This window comes from Populus alba, chromosome 12 (genome assembly GCF_005239225.2).
Source record: "Populus alba chromosome 12, ASM523922v2, whole genome shotgun sequence".
NCBI classification, from domain to species: domain Eukaryota; kingdom Viridiplantae; phylum Streptophyta; class Magnoliopsida; order Malpighiales; family Salicaceae; genus Populus; species Populus alba.
In genome coordinates this window covers 11,013,608-11,034,173 of record NC_133295.1, presented here as the reverse complement: position 1 = coordinate 11,034,173, position 20,566 = coordinate 11,013,608, and the positions used below count along the sequence as shown (strand labels likewise).

The window sequence follows — 20,566 nt, the reverse complement described above, 5'->3', positions numbered from 1 at the left end:
AAAAAAACGCTAAAAATATAATTATGTTTAGATAAGTCAAATTCAATTATATATCTAGAAACAAAAAATATAAGAATACCTCAAACAATACGGCAAAATCAATGTATTTTTTTAAAAAAATCTAATACATTATTACATATAAAATATTTATACTAAAAACTTAAAGCCTGGCCTGGGCTGAATTAAATCAACTTTTTAAAAAATAACCTAAACATATTAATTAAACCTAAAATCTTGAAAATAATTAATTAAAAATAAAGTCCAATGTGAAAATTATGGCTTCCATAAAATATGAATAAAACATAACATGAAATAACCTAAAACCCTATTTAAATCAAGCGTGAGGCCGAATATATGTCCTTAGATAAACTAGGAAGGAAACTGCTAACTTTATACCTCTTTGTCATTCTTAGGCTACGATATTTAATTTCTAAGCTTAAATAATCCTCCCCTAAGCTGGAATGTTGATGTCGGCCATGCCTTTCCCTGCAGAGCTATAGCTATAGTTTTGAGATCTAGCTTGGTTTGGCGGGTCGATCCAAAACCTGAAGCTAGAACCAGATCGAGTTAAAAAAAAAAAAACCCCGATATGACCGGTTGTAAACCTATTGATTTTTATTCTTTTACTAAAACAATATCATTTTAATTTTTTTTAAAAAAAATTTGACCCGACCAATCTAATTAAAATCTTATAATTCAGTCAAAATCTAAAACTCTAGTTTTAAATCGGGCGACCACTAGAGTGGTTCTTAAAACTATAGCTAGAACTCCTCTTCAAAACTTGGAAAAAATTTCAAGAAATCTGCTATATATTTTATGTAGCCGGCCCGCCCTTTAGTTTTCATTTGTAGCTATGATTTAATTAATTAATCCCTCCCACGCAAGGAAACTCTTATTGCTGTAATTAATGTTCCTTGCATAAGATGGAAACTCTTAATTAATTGCCAAGCCTCCATGTAGAAATAGGAAGCTCAATTTCCAAATTTAATTCCTTTATGAATTAGAAAATCGTTGCCCCGTATGCAAGGTTGTGTCTCCCAAGTCAGTACTCGCCTAACATGTTGAACAAATTTATTTAATGTCCCTTTTTTAACTTTTTTATTATTGATTTTATAATTTGTCTTATTGATATTTTTAATAACTTCTTGATGTTATTGGGTGTTATTGAGGTAGTACATATCATCCTTAATATACTTATTAAATCCACTAATTATTGTTATTATCAAAATAATTAAATTATAAGTGATTAAACATTTTTGGGCTAACCATAACTCTCTCACTTTTTTATGATTATAAATAGTTTATTCAATAAAAAATAAATATATTATTTAATATTATACTTCCTCAATCATAAACAATATTTATCTTAAATATTTGAAGCTACCTTATCATTGTGCATGAAAATATATAGCATGCCAAGACAAGGTTATATATGTTAGTGGGTAGTCTTTTAGGATTATTGAAAGGTTATATAATTGTTAATTTTAGATTATAAATTATTTGCGACAATTAATAAAAAAATAACTGTATTAATAAAAAATAATAATAAAACATGCCAAAGTCTAAAATGTATACAATACTAGAAGGAAAAAAAGCTAGAGATCACACGGAAGACATAAAATTTTTGGTTTATCCAAGCTGCGATCTTCGAAACATCAAGGCTCTACCGGGTTATATCAATGGATTTTACAGAAGTACTTAGATTGATGCCATTCAATTTCAAAGTCAAATCCCATAAAATTATATAACATTAAAGCTTATAATTTCTTAATGACATTTGGGTGAGTTTTGGGGGATTTGATCTGGGTTTGGTGAGAAAAGAAAAAAGAAGAAAAAGAGAGAGAGATAAGAAATATGGAAATTGAGAGAGTGAGGGTGATATTACTCCTTTGGTGTAGAATCAAAGGCACTCACTCGTGTGGCGGCCCTCATGGATGAAAACCATGGAGCTTCCTGGACAAGTTTTGAGTTAGCTCCTCAACTTTATGAAGCTTGTGTTACAGTTGCAGCAGAAAATCCATACGTGTAAATTCACGGGGTGACCATCCGCAAATCATGCACTTCGAAGTAGTTCATCAGTTCCTCAATTGTTTGGGGAGCTTGTCTCTGTTTAGCAGCTTGCTTTCTCATGACAGCAGGTGCAGCATTAAGGGTCTTGCTTCGATTCTGGGGTTTTCGTTCTCGCTGCTGTGCTTCTTTCTTTGCTAGCAAATCTTTTCGCCTGATCACAATCATTGGTTATTAGAACTCCATTGCTTAAGAAAACAAGAAGATCAAGGTATGCACAGGAAAATGAGTTTAAGCATTAAAATCTCTGGGTTATGGGTGTTTTTTGGTTATGAAAATCTTAAAGATCCAGGCAATTTATGAGAAAATGGAGGATAAAAAGGGAGGGCAGTGACTAAGTTTTTGTTTTTAATTTAATGAAAAAATTGCATATTTAGTATTAAAGCTTTTTAATCATTAAATAAATTATAATTATGTAGATATAATTAGATATTTTTCAGATTTTTAATATTAATATATTAAAAGTATGAAAATATTTATTTAAACTAAAAATATTTTTAAGACACGTCTAAACACAGATATGCGGGACACTGAAGTTAGCGTGTCGGTTCCTGTTTCCATATCCAAGATAGACTCCACCTCCTGACTGTTGTCAATATATAAATATACAAAATAAACATCTCTCTTCAATTTATCCTCTGCTAGCTCTCAACTCTCAAAGTCAATGGCCGATCCAAGCTCTAGTCAGCCCTCTCCTTCCACAGACCCGTATGTTTCATCTACCTCCTGTTGCTGTTAAATTATTGGTTAACAACTATTGGGCCTGTACAAATTTTTGTGCTTTTATGTTTTGTATTCAGAAGTTTGCAACTTCTTTCCCTTACAGACCTAAATTTTGATACTTTTGTCATGATATCATGCTATTCTCTGTTTAATGGTAAGTAATCAGAAAAAAACCTAACTTTTGTGTCGTTTTGATTGATGTGTTTTTGTTATTTTCTGAAGAATGATTGTGTGGTTATTGTTATGAGCTTATAATTTTGATTATGTTCTAAGAATGGATTCGTTGCACTTTATGGTTTGTTGGGTTTGAAATAGTTTAGTCTCTTTACCGTGCGGTAACAGAACTTTTTTGCGTGTAAATGATGAAAAGCAGTAAGAAAGATTATTCGACTGCAATTTTGGAGCGAAAGAAGTCTCCCAATCGACTTGTTATTGACGAGGCCATCAATGATGATAACTCTGTGGTGGCTATGCATCCTGCTACCATGGAAAAGCTTCAGTTTTTTCGTGGTGACACTGTGCTAATTAAGGTAAGTTTAGGTTTTAATGGGGCTATTTTGTGTTATGTTTTGCTCCTGAGAATTTGTAAAATATGTTTGTTGTAATATAGGGAAAGAAGCGAAAAGACACTGTTTGCATTGTTCTTGCTGATGAACAATGTGAGGAACCGAAAATCAGATTGAACAAAGTTGTCAGGGCTAATCTTAGAGTCCGCCTTGGAGATGTTGTGTCTGTCCATCAATGTCCTGATGTGAAGTATGGCAAGCGAGTTCATATCCTTCCTATTGATGACACTATCGAGGGTGTTACTGGAAGTCTTTTTGATGCATATTTAAAGCGTAAGTTCTTCATTTTGGATATATGCACCCTTTTTTATTCCTTCATGATCTTCTTGTCTTGTCTTGCAGTTGATTCTACTAACAATGTTTTATTCTGGGTATCTTTTTTCTCCTTTCGTGTTTGAACAGCATATTTCTTGGAATCGTACCGCCCTGTAAGGAAAGGTGACCTTTTCCTTGTCAGGGGTGGCATGCGCAGTGTTGAGTTCAAAGTAATTGAGACAGACCCTGGTGAATACTGTGTTGTGGCACCAGACACCGAGATCTTTTGTGAAGGAGAGCCCATCAAACGTGAGGATGAGGAGAGGTTGAATGAAGTGGGCTATGATGATGTTGGTGGTGTTAGGAAACAGATGGCTCAGATTCGTGAGCTAGTTGAACTTCCTCTTAGGCACCCACAGCTTTTCAAATCAATTGGTGTTAAACCACCAAAAGGTATCTTGCTGTATGGGCCACCTGGGTCTGGTAAAACTCTTATTGCAAGAGCTGTTGCTAATGAGACAGGTGCATTCTTCTTTTTGATTAATGGTCCTGAGATAATGTCAAAGCTGGCTGGTGAGAGTGAAAGCAACTTGAGAAAGGCATTTGAGGAAGCTGAAAAGAATGCTCCATCCATAATTTTTATTGACGAGTTAGATTCTATTGCTCCCAAGAGGGAAAAGACACACGGTGAAGTGGAGAGGCGTATAGTTTCACAGCTTTTGACTTTAATGGATGGCCTCAAGTCACGGGCACATGTGATTGTTATGGGAGCTACCAATAGGCCCAACAGCATTGACCCAGCTTTGAGGAGATTTGGGAGATTTGATCGAGAGATTGACATTGGTGTGCCTGATGAAGTTGGACGGTTGGAGGTCCTTAGAATTCATACTAAAAATATGAAACTTGCTGAAGATGTGAGTCTCTTAACTACTGTCTCGCTTTTCCTCCTCTCTATGCTGTATAACAATGTTTACTGATGGTTATGTTCAATTAACATTTGATTCCAGGTTGATCTTGAAAGAGTTGCAAAAGATACCCATGGTTATGTTGGTGCAGATCTTGCAGCTCTTTGTACTGAGGCTGCTCTTCAGTGTATTAGGGAGAAAATGGATGTTATTGATTTAGAGGATGAGACAGTTGATGCTGAGGTGTTAAACTCAATGGCTGTGACTAATGACCACTTCCAAACTGCATTGGGAACTTCAAATCCATCTGCGTTGCGCGAAACAGTGAGTTTTTGCCAAATACAAATTCTTAGCTCTCTTTTCTTATCTGGAGATTATTGCTGTTTGGTTTTTTGTTCTGTGCTTTGTCTCTCATCAAAGAAGGAAAAAAGGGACATTTTTGCTGTACACATGTTGAGGCAAAAACGAGAAATGTACAACTCCCACTTTAAAAAAAAAAAAAAAAACAAGAGGTTATAGTCTCCCAAGAGCCCTAGAAAGTAGTCTCTTTACCCAAATCTGAACAAATCAGGTTTTCATTCATGCTAATTACAATCCCTTTGAGGAAAGGTCATTCATGCTAATTACAATTGTTTTGAGGAAATTTGGATGAAATATTGTATGCTTTAATTAGAATAATGGTGGAGCATATGGATGACCCAGCAGTAGTTTCACCCATTTTGGTTTCAGTTCACTTAATCCTAACCAGAAGATTCCTCTTGTATTTACTTAGATTGCCTTACTGATTCATGTTATAGATTGCTCAAAATGTCATACATGTGTGTTTGATGAAATTTCTATATGCTTCCTGAGAATGATGAACATATATTCCTGATTGATAGGTTGTGGAGGTTCCTAACGTCTCATGGGAGGATATTGGTGGATTAGAGAATATTAAAAGAGAACTTCAAGAGGTTTGCCATTTTATCTCAATTAAATATTTATGCATGTGAAATATTATAGATGTCGTACTTTTTACCATCTTCCTCATTTCTTGGATTTAGTTTATATAAATTCTTATATAAAGTTTCTGGCTTCTGGCAGACTGTCCAATATCCCGTGGAGCATCCTGAGAAGTTTGAGAAATTTGGCATGTCACCTTCTAAAGGTGTTCTCTTTTATGGACCTCCTGGCTGTGGTAAAACCCTACTTGCAAAGGCAATTGCTAATGAATGCCAGGCCAACTTCATAAGTGTCAAGGGTCCTGAGCTGCTAACTATGTGGTTTGGAGAAAGTGAAGCAAATGTGCGGGAGATATTTGACAAAGCACGGCAGTCAGCTCCTTGTGTACTTTTCTTTGACGAACTTGATTCCATTGCTACTCAGGTATGCATGCTTTTCCTTCAGTGAAAAGTTTCCCTATGTATATTTAGAAGCGTAGTTTGCTTGTAAAAATATTATCCTGCTCACATCATCAGGGCCTCCTTTTGACCTTTTCACTATTTGTTTCTTATTATTTGTTTTTTCCTTTCTTCCTGGTTACAGCGGGGCAACTCTGCTGGAGATGCTGGGGGAGCTGCAGATAGAGTCTTGAATCAACTTCTGACAGAAATGGATGGCATGACGGCAAAGAAAACAGTTTTTATCATTGGAGCAACAAACAGGCCAGATATTATAGACCCAGCATTGCTCAGGCCTGGGCGTCTGGACCAGTTGATTTATATACCTCTTCCTGATGAGGCTTCCCGTCTTCAGATATTTAAAGCATGTTTGCGCAAGTCACCTGTTTCTAGGGATGTTGACCTGGCAGCTCTTGCACGATACACTCATGGATTTAGTGGTGCTGATATCACTGAAATTTGTCAACGTGCCTGCAAATATGCCATTAGAGAAAATATTGAGAAGGTGACTCATTTTTGTGTTTTTTATTTTCATCCATAAATTGAGTGAGCATGTCTATATTGAAATTCTCTTACGTATTTAATCTATTGGTGAACATGTACTGCATTGAATGTGCATGTGTGAACCAGTGTCTGATGTGAGTCTGTTTATATGTAGTAATCCTTCTAACTTCTTACAAACACTTTGCTTCCCATGTTGGTTGGCCATCTGTAAATCTTGCTTTTATTTCTTACAAAAATGTTTGTGCTGAGCATGTCTGCTGGTGCACCTGAAATTGTTTGACTTAACTTGAAAATTGGTATGATAGTCATCGAAAAAGGCCTTTACTAATGCTTGTAGTTTGTGTTTGTACTGTTGCTCTTCTTTGAAACTTTTGGGGAATGGCAGGATATTGAGAAGGAGAAAAGGAAGCAAGACAATCCTGAAGCAATGGAAGAAGATGATGTGGATGAGGTCCCAGAAATAAAGGCAGCACATTTTGAGGAGTCAATGAAATTTGCACGTCGAAGTGTCAGTGATGCAGACATCAGGAAGTACCAGCTCTTTGCTCAGACCTTGCAGCAATCTCGTGGATTTGGTACTGAGTTCCGGTTTCCAGACCGTTCTGAGAATGTGGCAGGTGAAGGAGCCACTGATCCATTTGCTTCAGCAACTATTGCTGCCGAGGAGGATGATCTATACAACTGAACTGAAACCGGTGCAAGTTCTTAGCGTTCTCACTTATGTAAATATCTAACACATAATGGCAATACATGCCATATTAGTATGCTTTTTATTTGCCAAGGAATTTAAGTTTTATGTTTTGTGCACCCTGCGGATTATGTAAGAATTTTATGATAATCAACCCAGTATGGGTTGGATCTTGCCATGAGGTGAAAATAAAGGTCCTGTACATTGTGCTTAATTTCTTCGTATTTTTGGTTTGTAGTCTTTTCTGGTATCTTCATTATTTTATTAAATTCTGTCTCTGGAAAGTTGAATACATAGAACAGTTTAGGCTCGTGAATTGTGCATGATTACTGGGTAAAGGATTTATAGATTTTGTCCAATTTTTCTTCTCTTGACTTCTGTAGTTATCATCGGATACTTTCTTTATAGCAAGTTTCAGAGGCTACCAAATTCACTGTGGATGCAAAACAAGACTTCTCTAGCAATGCACTTTGTATGTACATTAATATTGTATCAAGGGTTTCTCTTTCAAAAGCGGTTTACCCTCGCAGGATTTAACAATTTTGAGGCTAAAAGGCCATCAGTTATAACACCACCTCGAATCAGAGCTGCGTCCTCGTCTGATAGATTATCTGCTGTTTTTTTTCCCTCTTGTTTCTCAAAGCCAAGAAAAATATGCAGAACATCTTGAGCATGATGATTCGAAAGGTCTCAAATATGTGTTCTATTTGGTTTTTGGTTTGTGAATAAATTATTGAGATTTAACTTGTGATAATCAAATTATTTACTGAGGAAATTAAATGGCAAGAAGAACAGATTCCGAGAGTTTTCCTTCCACTCGGCAAAATAGAAGGTACTAAATTCATCTCTTGACATGGCAAAATCAAGTGTCCGAAAGGTAAAAGCGTAATGAAGGTGAGCGTTATCATCAAAAACTATTTTAAAATCGTAGTTGCATGTGGGATCCGCCCCATGCATGTGAACGGGACCTCACAGCTTTACAAAATACAAATATATAATTTTTTTAAATGTACAAAATACAAATATAGTACTCTTACGATCTACGTTGGGAATCTTATATGTACCTTTTCTTTTTTTAAAAAAAAAAAAGTTAAGAAATTTGAAAGAAGCCTCTGTTAATGAGTTACAAGCTTCTGTATTTTGTGTTAACCTGCATGTGCGCACGTGAGCACAAAGAAAAACAACCGCTGTGGTATTTTTCCTCACCGGAACCTTTGCTGCAATACATTTATCAATCCTGCCACTGCCTGCCTTCCCTGGAATTCAAACTGAAAAATTGAAAAACAGTGGGGATGATTTTTAAAGCAATGAATTAAATTTTGCTTCACCCCACCAAAGAAAACTTCTCAAATTCATTTTCATTCTTGGACATGTATAGAAGTCAAGTGCTTAACATGCTACCACTTGCTACCAGCTTCTGTGCTTCGCCATTATTACAGAATTACAAAAGATCCAACGAAAATCTTTCACAGCAGCCTTGATGAACTAGAATGGTGGTTTATATGATTTGAGTACTGGGATTTAATTTCACAAGGCAGGCGGCCAATCTTGTGATTGATTGATATTGATTACTTCATGGCTTGTTTCTGTATGTCCAGTTAGTACTTTCCTATAATTCTTCATCTCCTTCACGTGGTAGGGACCTTGATAGTTGCATGAAAGCAAGAAAGAAGCTCTCTTATCATTACCCTACAATTCCCTACGGCCACTCATCTCTCCCTGTCTCTCTCTATTTCACTTCCCTAGAGGAAAATCTCCTCGAAAACCCTCACCAAGAATAACACCACGCCCACTCACATATCAATCGAGACATCCACGTCCTACTACTCAGAAATTATGGAGAGTGGCTTCACATTGAAGCAAAATATATAGCTTGTGCCTCTTCTTTCCTGATCTCTTCCTCTTCTTTCCCTTTCACTTTCTTTGCCAATGTTTGTGTGTATCTTTCATTATTAAAAATGTTGTTCATAACAGTAGCAAAAACCACAATAGCAGCACTCAACAGAGAGTAGAGACAATAAAAGGAACTTGCTATGTACTCAATTTTATCATCTCGGTACCACGCTATTGATCAAAACACCCCTGTGGCGCTAATTCTTTTATGGATTTCCCTATTCTAAAAAACAATGCTAATATATTTGAATAACTCTCAGAACTACACAAGGAGATTGTTATTGATTAGTACTTGACGTAATAGTAGTTGATGATGAAGATGAGTAAGCAAGTGAGCAACGAGAAGACCCTTGTTGAAGCATCAACAATTGAGCTGGGGTCACCGAGGATGACGAATATGACGGGTTGCTTTCCATCGTTTTCGATGATTTGTTGGTCGGCTTCTGGGCCTCACCGCCTGTGATCAGTTCCTGTCGAATTTCCTTCAATAATACTGCCACATCTTTCATTGTCGGGCGATCTTCAGCGCGATTGCTTGTGCAAAGAAGAGAGATTCCAAGAGCTTGAAGCATTTCCTGTATTTGTGTGTCTGGGTGGCCTTGCAGTTTAGGATCAAGTATTTCAACTGGGTCCTTCTTGCTCCTCAGGTGGTTTCTGACCCATTGGACAACATGTTGGCCATCCGGGAATGATGGATCGACTGGCTTTTTTCCGGTTATTGTCTCTAAAAGGACCACTCCATAGCTATACACATCACTCTTCTCAGTGATTTTAAGCATGCAAGCGTACTCTGTAATTGAAACATACAAAGATCAATGATCGTGCATGCAAAATCACCAAAGGTGCGAGAGAGTGTACCTACAGAAGCTTAGACATGCATGCAGGGTTAATGGCATTTCATCACTGCAAAAACTTTTTGCTAAAAGTAGTTTTTGTTGTGCACGCAGCCTTTTCCAGTTGCCGACGAAAATAACAAATCATGAACAAAACAAATTAAACAGCTTGTTGGCATGCCTGATGTGATTTTGCTACCTAATTACTTGTTAAACCCATCTCTAAACCTTGCTTTAAGTCCCCACCGTCACTAATCCCAACTGATTTCTCACATAATCACAAATTTGTCTCATCCCTATCTCATATTCGACTAGATATTATTCCAATTAAGTGTCCAATAATCTCTCAGCAGTGCTTAAGAAAGCCAATTATCACAATCTAATGATAATTCATTATCAGAAAGTGAAAGGGAAACGAAAACTCACCTGGTGCAATGTATCCATAGGACCCTGCAAATTGCGGGTTTGCAGAGAATGATCCATGGTCGTCTTCAACCAGCCTAGCCAGCCCGAAATCGGCTAAATATGCCTCATACCGGTCCCCAAGCAAGATATTATGCGCTTTCACATCTCGGTGCAGAATCGGCGGTACGCAATCGTGGTGCAAATACGCTAGCCCCTCCGCCACCCCTAATGCGATCTTAAACCGCGTCTCCCACTCCACCAATCCAACATTATTCCCTTCATGTAACAATGTCCCTAATGTGCCATTAGCCATGTAATCATAAAACAACAACTTTGTTTTCCGGTTTGCTCCCCACCCGAGTAAACGGACAATGTTTCGGTGCCGGATTCTCGCCAATGTAGCAATCTCGGATGAAAATGCTGCGGCTGAAATCTTCTCTGCGGACTTGAACCTCTTAACAGCTACCATTAATCCAGACGGAATGGTAACCTTGTAAACCACACCGGACCGGCCTCGTCCTATCACATTGCCAGCTGTCAACGATCGTGCCACATCAGCAATTGACAAGTCTAGTTTCTGATATAAAGTCACTTCCCAAGGCGGACTCATCTCCACGTCATCCTCACCTTCACACTCCTGGGCCCCACTGCCACGTTTTTTGCTTGCCAGGATAATGTAGAGCGCTGCCAAAAGGAGCGCACATGCGGCACACAACAGCACAATCATTGCCACACGCGCTGCCGTCCCTCGCTTAACGTGCTTGTCACCAGAATCGCACTGGTTACCGGAGAAGCAAAGAGCAGGATTCCCGGAAAGTACACTGAGAGGAAGCTTCGAGAAGAAGGGCGTGTCAGGCACGTGTCCCGAGAAATTATTGTGCGAGACATTAAGCACGACAAGATTCTGCAAAGCTGCGAGATGTTGAAGATCGCCTGTAAGATGATTATACGAAATATCCAAAATGCCAAGCTTGTTTAACCCCGTGAACTCTGACGGAATCTCCCCATTAAGTTGATTCAAGCTTAGATTCAAAGCGATTTCCAGTGACGGGATCTTTCCAACACTTGACGGAATGTTCCCTGATAACTGATTTCCACTCAGGTCCAATAACTGTAACTTGGAGCAGGAACCGAGTTGACTCGGAATGGAACCTGACAGCCTGTTCTTAGCAAGAGTGAGTTTGGTGAGTGAACTCAGTGAACCAAGACTTGGACTCAGTGTGCCTTCAATCAAGTTATTGGAGAAATCAATAAACTGGAGTGAAATGAGCTTGTTAAAACTCTGTGGCAAGTTACCAGAAATAGCATTTGAATGCAAATCCAGAAATGTGAGATTTTGACAACCCGAGATTTCTTCCGGGATTACTCCGGTAATCCTGTTCGATCCGAGATCCAAGAAGTTCAGATTCTTCAAATTTCCAATCTGGGCCGGAATAGTTCCGGAAACCTTGTTGTTATTAGCTCGAAAACGAATCAAAGACGAGCAGTTTCCAATCTCGGGCGGTATTTCACCAGAGAGATTGTTGGAAAGAAGCAAGAGTTTGTTGAGTTTCTTCAGTTGAAAAACTCCTTTTGGAATAGGCCCCACTAGGCCATTTTGAGATAAATCTATGGCTTCTAAGTTTTGACAGTTGGAAATGGAAGGCGGTATGTTTCCTTCGAGTTTGTTCTGCCATAAGTAAAAGAGTGTGAGATTAAATAAGTTACCTATTTCAGGTGGGATTGAGCCAGTGATTTGATTGTTGTCGAGTTCGATGTGAATGATCTTCTGGCAGTTTCCAAGCTGTGCTGGGATTTCTCCGGAGATTTGATTGAGGCTAAGCTGGAGTTCTTGGAGTTCAGTTAGATTGCCGAATGATTGTGGAATGCTTCCGGTTAAGGAATTCATTGATATGTCAATCACCAACATTTGGTTGCAGTTTCCGAGCTCAGGAGGGATGATACCAACAAAGTTGTTGTGCCAGAGCAAAAGGTTTCTAAGCTTTCGGAGCTTGCCCAATGTTTTCGGAATTGAGCCAGTGAGTGAGTTTTCATAAAGGTATATGTCTTGGAGCTCGGTGCAGTCACCGAGTTCTGGAGGGATTTGACCGGAAAGGAGGGTGGTGTAGATGGCGACAGTTTGGAGTTTTTTCAGGAGGCCGAGGCTCGGTGGGAGAAAACCTGAGATGCTTGTTTCTGCTAAGCCTAACATCAACAAATTGCTGCAGTTGCCAATTTCTTGAGGCAATGAACCTTCAAGGTTCTTGTTGCCACCAGCTCTAATCACTTCAAGATACTTCAACTTGCCTACGGTGTTGGGAATGGAACCGCTAAGTTGATTGTCGTAGAGGATTAGCCATTTCAAGCTAGTGAGGTTTCCGATCTCGATTGGAATGGAGCCCTCAAGTTGATTTGAGTTGAGAAGGAGTTGCTCAAGCTTGGGAAAGTTACAAAGCTCACTTGGAATCTCGCCGGTCAAGGCATTGCCACTCAAGTCTAAGTGAGTCAATTGAGGAAGAGCAGTGCCAATCTCTTTTGGGATTGTGCCGGTAAGATTGGTTCCAGACAGAACAAGCGTGTTTAAGGAAGATAAAAATGTAAAATTGGAGGGAAGTGTTCCAAATAAATCGACATACCTCAAACCCAATGCCACGACTTCATTGTTAAAGTTGCAAGTAATTCCAAACCATCCACAGGGAGTCTCATTGCTCGAGTCCCAGTTATTCAACCCCTCAGGTGATCCATTCAAGCTTCTCCTCCATGAAAGAAGAGTTTCGCCTTGTTGGTTGACGGCGAAAGCAGTAAAAGGAAAGAGAAGCACAAGGGTCGAAGAGAGGAATAAGAAGGAAAAGAGGGGCCATGGATTTACAGGCATTACAGCTATGCTACAAACTCCAACGAGAGGAACAGCAGAGAAAAAGAGGGTTTGAGCCTAGGGAGAGACAATGGGAGGAACCAAATCATGTCTTGTGGGTTAATGTTCTTTTCCAAGTCTTATAACTATATGTTTAATAGTATTAAACTAATTGAAAGAAACCCAGAATCTCCGGATCCAAGAAACAGCTAGGCCATTATGTTTTCTGCAGAAGGAAATGGAATTTTAGATGGGTATTTCTAGTTTTTCTTTTCCTTACAGCAGAGAGAGAGAAACAGAGTTGGCTTAGGGGGGAAGAGAAGATAACTGTTTTTTAATTCGAAAGGGGTAGTGTGTTAACTGACTTTGCACACATTATTTTAGAGCAACCTTTTTATGTGGGCTTGTAGTTCTTTAACTTATTTTGTTGCAAGAGTTTGAGCCAGCTTTGTTTTGTCCCGAGTGGAGTTAATAAAAACATGGTTTTAAAACCTGGCACAGATTGATATGGGTAAGTCTCCGATTATCCTAAAAACAATATATATATATTTTTAAATAATTAAGGGTTTTTACTTAGATTTTTTTGGATTAATTGAATTACAAAACAACTTAGGTTTTTTACCAGCTCATGCAAGTTAATTTTTTCTCAAGTTTTTCTTCAACTTGAATTGATTTAAATCCCAGATCAAATAGATCCCGAATCAACTCACCCTCTTTTTTTATAACACTTGATAAAAGATTGTATTATAAATTGAGGTGAATTACACACTAAATTCTTGAATTATCTGAAAATGACTCTTGTAGCTTGAATGTGAAAATATAATCATTACCCAAATAGGCTCATAATATAGAGATGAAAAGGATTGACAAACTTCCTCGAGTTGGTTAGAGAAATATTGCTTCAAGAGGCATGATCTGCTAGTTTAACCAATAATTTATGCACTACTAATATATAATTCTTCGCATTTTTTCCCCTTTTTTTATGGTTCGATGTCATGAGTTGACACAAATTGCAGAACCAACTTCAATTCAAGCAAGCTCACAAATTACCTGCTGCTGCGATCCAAGGATCTTGTCGAGGAAACACACTCTAAAGGGCCCTTTTTACCCCTCAAATTTCACTGCAGATCAATTCTAGTACTGCATCTACAGCTTCGTACCTCGCAGTGAATTTGGGTCTTAAACAATTCGTAAGACCAGAAAGAGTTGAGATTCAGATCTAAACCAGAATTAGATAAAAAAAAAAACATTGGCATGCGAATGAGATCTGTGACATGGTCCTTCTGTACTGTGAGTCCCATATCATGCAATTATTTTAAGGCATGCTCGCAGAGAAATAACCTAAACATATACCAAATCTAATATTGTACCGATTAGATACACCAAACCCAAATTGAATCGAGTCCAGATGACGAACTTACAGGGAAAAACAATATATTTTCATGACTCTGTGCAAAATCAGATGCCATTTTGAAAAACAAATCCCATTTAGGTCTCTGATATGAAAAACAAAGCCATCACGTGATGTCGTGTGGTGAGGAAGATCACACTGTAATATGCATGATTTGGCCTAGTTATAGAAATTATTGGACCATCCGTACAGTCCAATAACACACTTACACGCACATATTGCCTCCCTCGTGACTATGTAGTGGGTTCATATTATTTTACTCGAAATCATCTTAAGAAAAAAGAGTGTCTATGCCTTTCAGGAATCTAAGCACATGAGAGAGAGAGAGCTTAAAAGGCAAAACCATCCATGGTGTCGGACAGCTTTTCTGTATAGTGAGTGTCGATGGGCAAAGAGGAAGAGACAAGAACAACGCATCACAAAATATTACTATAAGTAACTAGCTAGACTAGTCCCCTATCTACTACCAGCTTCATCTATATTTCTTCCTTCCTTCCATCATTACTCCTGCCACTATATATATATATATATTCCTGCTACATGTTTGTAACCCCATACTTGGCTGGCTAAAGTATCTTATCTAGTTAATTGTAGTGTAAGTCTTGCATTTAAGACATTTATTGGATATTTTGTCCCGCGCTGTGTCGTGGGCTGCTGGGATTTCTCTGATCGCAAAAAATGAAATCCCATGTGAAGTAATAGTTTTTTTAAAAAAGTTAGCATAAACAAATTGAAATAATAAACGATTGTTAAAATTATAAAAAAAAATATTAAGAATAGGTTAAAATCTTGGTTAATCAAGGACATGATTAGCGGGGGAACATTAAGGAGAAACACCGTTGAATTTTTTCTTTGTTATTTTTTATTGAAATAATACAAATTTTCTTTTTAGCTGAATAAATAAATCAATTTATTACTTAGGGAAAAGTCGTGTCAAAATGCATTGAATTTTTTTTTATTAAAATAATGTTATTTTCACTTCTTGCACTATAAAAACTTTGATTGACCCTGATAATCCCGATCATTTGACCCAACTTGTGACCTGGAACATGACGGGGGTCAACTTCCGAGCCGAGTTTTAAAAGCATGATAAAAAAATAAGCACCAAATATGATATGAAAATTCAATTAAATTAAACAATGAGGGATGAAATTGCCAAAAAAAAATTAAAATTAAATAATTAGGGATGAAATTGAAAAATAAAATCCAATAAAAAAGATTAAAAGCAAAATTAATAGGAATCAAAAGAATGATGATCAATTTTGATTAAAAAAAATATAAAAAATCAAATGTCAATGGATGAAATTAAAAAATAAATTAATCAAATACAATTAAAAAATTGAGGAATACTTAAAATTTTGTAAGGCCAGCATACTTTTTTGAGGTGGAGGAGAAAGAAAAAAAGGGAAGAAAAAAAATTATTACCAGAGCTCTTTCATGCCTTGGTCGCTGACACATACCGGCTCACCGTATAAAGGGTGGCACAATGCTTCGAATGCTGTTTTTGAAGACAACCAACAGCCACCGAGAAACGTTACACACGCCGCCCAAAGCAAACACTTTTTTATTAAAAAACTAAAACACCCTTGATAGCACATGATAATTGCAAAAACTTCAAGGTCAATGAACAAAAATTTCCCTTGATTTTGGGGAAAATAAATTGATCACAAGGGCTATTTAGTGATTACACAATAAATTGATCACAAGGGCTATTTAGAGAATTCAGAAAAGCTCCTCGGACATTAGCTGTCCTTTTCTTTTCTTTTCTTCTTTTTAACTCGCGTAAAGGGAGAAAGAAAAGAACTGGAAATGCATGGATATACCCGATTACATTATGAATGAAAATCGAAACTACTTGTACAATGGATACGTACGGGCACTGAAGTGTGAAAAATAATATTTTACCCCTTATTGTGTGTTCAATCCTTTGGTTTTTGAAGGGTAAAATCTTCATTGTATTAAGGATTGCACTGTTTACATGCATAGTAAAACATTGAGGGGAATTAGTTTTATGATAATGGGTGTAATTATACCATGTAATAAAAGTACGAAAATACTATTTTACTCCTGTTCATTAATCCTTTGGTTTTTGAAGGGCAAAATCTTTATTGTATCTTGGATTGCACTGTTTACTTTAGTAAAACACTGAAGGAAATTAGTTGTGTATAATAATAATGCTTTTTAATTATCAAATCAATTTTAAAAGTAATAAATTCATGAGAACTAATTCATTATATTTTCTATGAACATGTCCTGAGGTTTAACTTCAAAAGAATGTATGGTTATATATACTCTCCATTTTTAATTTAGCGGTCATAAGATAATGTGAGACACAATTACATCAAAGAGACTCATGAAGATGTCAATTTTATTTCTATCTAGAGTATGGAAAAGGGTAGAAATTCTTGAATATGGCATGGTCCAAAAAATTGTCACAGACTCGGAGCATTACTAAAACTGTGCTTGCCTTTTGTTTTGAGCTTGAAATTAGTGCCCGTTTCAATCTGTTTTTTTTTTTTAATTATTATTAAAATTAATGTTTTTAGATTTCTTGGATCAGTTTAATAAAAAATGATATACATTAAAAATAAATTAAAAAAATATTATTTTAATATATTTTCAAATAAAAATTACTTTAAAAAACAATCTCTACCACACTTTCAAACATTCTCTAAATATTTACAACACTAGCGGACAACATCTAAGTTGAAAGCACGCAATCTAGTAAACGATGGGTCATTTTCTGGTAACAGTTGCAGGTTTCTGGCACATCATGTGTAGACATGATGGATCAAGTTGTCTTTGTTAGGTGATCATCCCCCCTCTAAACTTAAATATCACTTCCAACTAATTCCCGTGAAAAAGACCTCGAAAGCTGTCGATTAAAAGGTTATGAGGGGAAAGACGAAGGTCATTCCCCTTGCCCATACATGAGCCCGCCAGTCACGTTGTAACCTAAACCTTGGTCTCAGGAGAACATTAGTTTACATGCAGTACTGATCGATTGCATGGGAGCAGAACGTTATTGTAAAAGAGTTTTTTTTTTTTTTTTTTTTTTTTAAATACCCTAATATTCATCTTAATATTTTTTCAAAACGTTGTTGTGGATAATAACATTATTTCAAACAAATTAAAAAAAATACAGTATAGTTTCTAGCATGAATCAATTTCGGCAAACCAAAGTGGTTGGATCGTGACATTTTTTCATATAGTAGTTTCATCCAATAATTCCACTCACAGTTGATGCTTCAGCCTCACAAGCGAAAAGGTGATGTGCTTCCTTTTCTTTTCTCTTTTTTGTTTTCGCGCTAGAAATAATCATGCATGATCCCTCTGGCTTGAATATATAGTGATCCAAACCCTCTATCCAAAACTTTGTCGAATTAACCCCTTTTTGTTTTTAATTTTTTGGATTCGAGGAAATCCTATCCTTGAAAAACGTATTTTGTTAATTCAGGTGAGCAAGTAAAACTCTAACTGTCCCAGATTTTTATAAAAAATACACGTCCTGACTCGAACTCAAGATTTGTTGTGCAAATCTCAAGCTCTTTGTCAAATTAACCCCTTCACATCAAATTCAAGGAGATATGATGATCAGTCCTTTTATCCGATTAACCGTGAAATAAATTCCATGACTGGGAAGAGATCTCAGCTTTCCTTTTAGGGGAAGTAAAAAGGTTGACGAGGCTAAATGTGCAAGGTAGGGGGATCATGCATGATTTTTACCCATTTTCTTGTATGAATATTAGAGCCCTAACCAAGCCATGTCCTTCTCATGGGGGGAGAAAGACAAGGGAAAGTGCCGTTCACTTTCAGAATCTTTCAAGGCCGAAGAAGAATGCAGTTTTAAGTGACGTTGCTTTCAAGTTTACAGCTAGGAAGATAAAATAGAAATATAGTGAGGTTTTATGAACTTTCCTCTGAAAAAGAAAGAGCCTCAGCCATGTAAACCACAATCTCAGGCGATCTAATCTTATTCCTGCCACCATTATTAAGTGATGCTGCCTTTTTTATTGATAAACCTATTGAAAACGACTTGGATTTGACTTCAATCTCAAGCTGCTGAGCAGCTCTAATGGTTACCATAATCTTGGGTTTCTATCAATATTTAGAACCCTCTCCTGCTAATATTGATTAAGTCAGGATTAAGGACTTGGATCCTAATGCAATAATCATGAAAACTTGAACAAATCTCTTCCTTTTCCTTTCATATTCAGATCAGATGTTATATATACTTAGTTATGGTCCACCTTCTGTGGGAGTTTGGATAGACAAAGCAACGTCTGAGTGCTAAGATGTTTCATCAGTTACTACTGCATGCGTGTCACCATCCCCTGTTTCTCCAGATGGACACATACAGTAACTGGCTAGCTACTGATGTGTGTGACAAATTTCAACCAGCTCTCGATCTTTGAGAAAGTCAGTGCTGTCTGCTACCTCTAAATTCATGCATGCGCGCGTACGTACATGCATATATGGATCCAAATCGAGAGTTTATTATTACCGTTAGGGTTTAGGATGTATGGAATTTCACTTTTTTTTTTCGATGAAAGAGAGTTTAAGATCCTATGTAACATCATCCAAAATATATGGTGTTTGATGGTGTATGGAATTTCATATCATCAAAATAAGAAGAGGTTTGTTTTATATATAAATGTAGAGTACCATTTTATCTATGGATTATATAATAAATTAAATATAAATAAAATTACATGAACTCATACATCTATAAAATTTTTTCGCTTTAGCTTATATTGAGTGTTAAAATAATAATATTATAATAACTCTAGTTATAAAACTTGGACTACCCTAACAAGTTGACTCGGGACCTAATAAACCCAAGGCCCAAAATAGTTCAAGTTTAAAAAATAAATAAAGGAAGGATTGATAAGAATAACTCGACTTAGGATTAAACACGGGTCAAAAGTTCATTAACTTTTTTTTTTGTCAAAACAAAATTGTTGTGAATCTCTTAAAAAAAAAAATTGGGTCAACCTCCTAACCGGTGAATTGTACCTTGTCTTGAGTCAACTCTCGAGTTAGGTTTAAAAACTATGATAATAACTACATTTATGTTTGTCTTGACTCTGGCTAACCCAGTTCAACCTTCTAATTGGGTTTTAAAACTATAATAATTATTATTTTTATTGATCTCACATTGACCCAGTTCACTACGGATTGACCCTCCCAACTTGTAACTCAGGTTTTACCCTGGATCGACCCTCGAATTATGTTTTAAAACTATGATAATAACCATTTTTATTTTTATGTTGACCCTCCTTACTCGTGACTCGAGCCTTGTATTAGGTAGATCCCAAGTCAGATTTTAAAATTATAATAATTATTATTTTTATCCTTACGTTAACCTGAGTCAAGGATCAACTCGACCTGTGGCCCAAGCCTTATCCTGGATCATCTCCAAGTTGGTTTTTTAAAAATAATATATCAAAATAATATTTTTTTAAAAAAATTATTTTTTACACCAACACATCAAAATAATTTAAAAATATAAAATAAAATTAGAAAAAAAAACATGTTGAACCGCCCAGCCAAACACACCCTAGTTATTTTTTTTTATATATATTTTTATTTTCTTTTCTTTTATTGGAGTCGGTACATGTGATTCTAGTCAATATTCCTTTTCTCTCTCTCTTCAAATATATATATAAAAAAATCCCCTTTCTTTTTTATTGTCGGTTTAATTTATGGCTGCTACCTAGCTAGTGCGATGGGGAGCAGTCAAATTCAAGATTATGCTTGGATTCTGGTCTGCAATCTTTCAAAAGAAAGCATTATAATATATACAAATAAAATCATACGTTTGTTTTGAAACATGAATGCGAATTTGAAAAAAATGTTAACACATGCCTGAGAAAAAATAAAAATGGTGCTTTAGCTATCTAGTAAGTACTTATCGGTAAGAATTTGAAATCAAAAAATTTATTTTTTTTGTAATTTCAGGTTTAAATCCTGTGATTACTAATATGATGATCATTTAATGTTTATATAACTATTAACTTCAAAACTCGTAGAATTAGTCGAGGTACACGCAAGCTGACCCAGACATTCACATTAATAAAAAAAAATGTTTAGTGTTTTTCAAA

The 20,566-nt window shown here is 36.5% G+C and overlaps 2 protein-coding genes across 3 annotated transcripts; one reads left to right on the top strand and one right to left on the bottom strand.

Moving 5' to 3' along the window:
• The first annotated feature begins 2,604 nt into the window (after nt 1-2,604).
• LOC118044782 (cell division cycle protein 48 homolog) lies at nt 2,605-7,301 on the top strand. Of its 2 annotated transcripts, none has more exons than XM_035053266.2 (9): nt 2,605-2,775; nt 3,161-3,320; nt 3,401-3,629; nt 3,759-4,525; nt 4,619-4,840; nt 5,398-5,469; nt 5,600-5,881; nt 6,041-6,400; nt 6,785-7,301. In XM_035053266.2, exons 1-9 carry the CDS (start codon nt 2,732-2,734, stop codon nt 7,082-7,084), a joined length of 2,436 nt encoding a protein of 811 aa, XP_034909157.1. In that variant the 5' UTR covers nt 2,605-2,731; the 3' UTR covers nt 7,085-7,301. The 2 variants fall into 2 exon arrangements, with proteins under 2 accessions (XP_034909157.1, XP_034909158.1); XM_035053267.2 differs by having other exon boundaries at nt 2,606-2,775; nt 3,164-3,320.
• A 1,804-nt stretch (nt 7,302-9,105) lies between these two features.
• LOC118044783 (uncharacterized) lies at nt 9,106-13,522 on the bottom strand. Its single transcript, XM_035053269.2, has 2 exons — nt 10,240-13,522; nt 9,106-9,770 (listed from the first exon to the last, which is right to left on the bottom strand). The coding sequence occupies exons 1-2, from the start codon at nt 13,070-13,072 to the stop codon at nt 9,259-9,261; spliced, it is 3,345 nt and encodes a 1,114-aa protein (XP_034909160.1). The 5' UTR covers nt 13,073-13,522; the 3' UTR covers nt 9,106-9,258.
• Between the last annotated feature and the right edge of the window lie 7,044 nt (nt 13,523-20,566).

Bases quoted from the DNA above. Each gene is read 5' to 3' on its own strand.
- LOC118044783 (XM_035053269.2), bottom strand. From the start codon at position 13,072: ATGCCTGTAAATCCATGGCCCCTCTTTTCCTTCTTATTCCTCTCTTCG. The intron at 9,771-10,239 runs GTGAGTTTTCGT...TTTCAATTACAG, and splicing joins CTATGGATACATTGCACCAG to AGTACGCTTGCATGCTTAAA.
- LOC118044782 (XM_035053266.2), top strand. From the start codon at position 2,732: ATGGCCGATCCAAGCTCTAGTCAGCCCTCTCCTTCCACAGACCC. The intron at 4,526-4,618 runs GTGAGTCTCTTA...ATTTGATTCCAG, and splicing joins ATATGAAACTTGCTGAAGAT to GTTGATCTTGAAAGAGTTGC. The intron at 5,882-6,040 runs GTATGCATGCTT...TCCTGGTTACAG, and splicing joins TTGATTCCATTGCTACTCAG to CGGGGCAACTCTGCTGGAGA.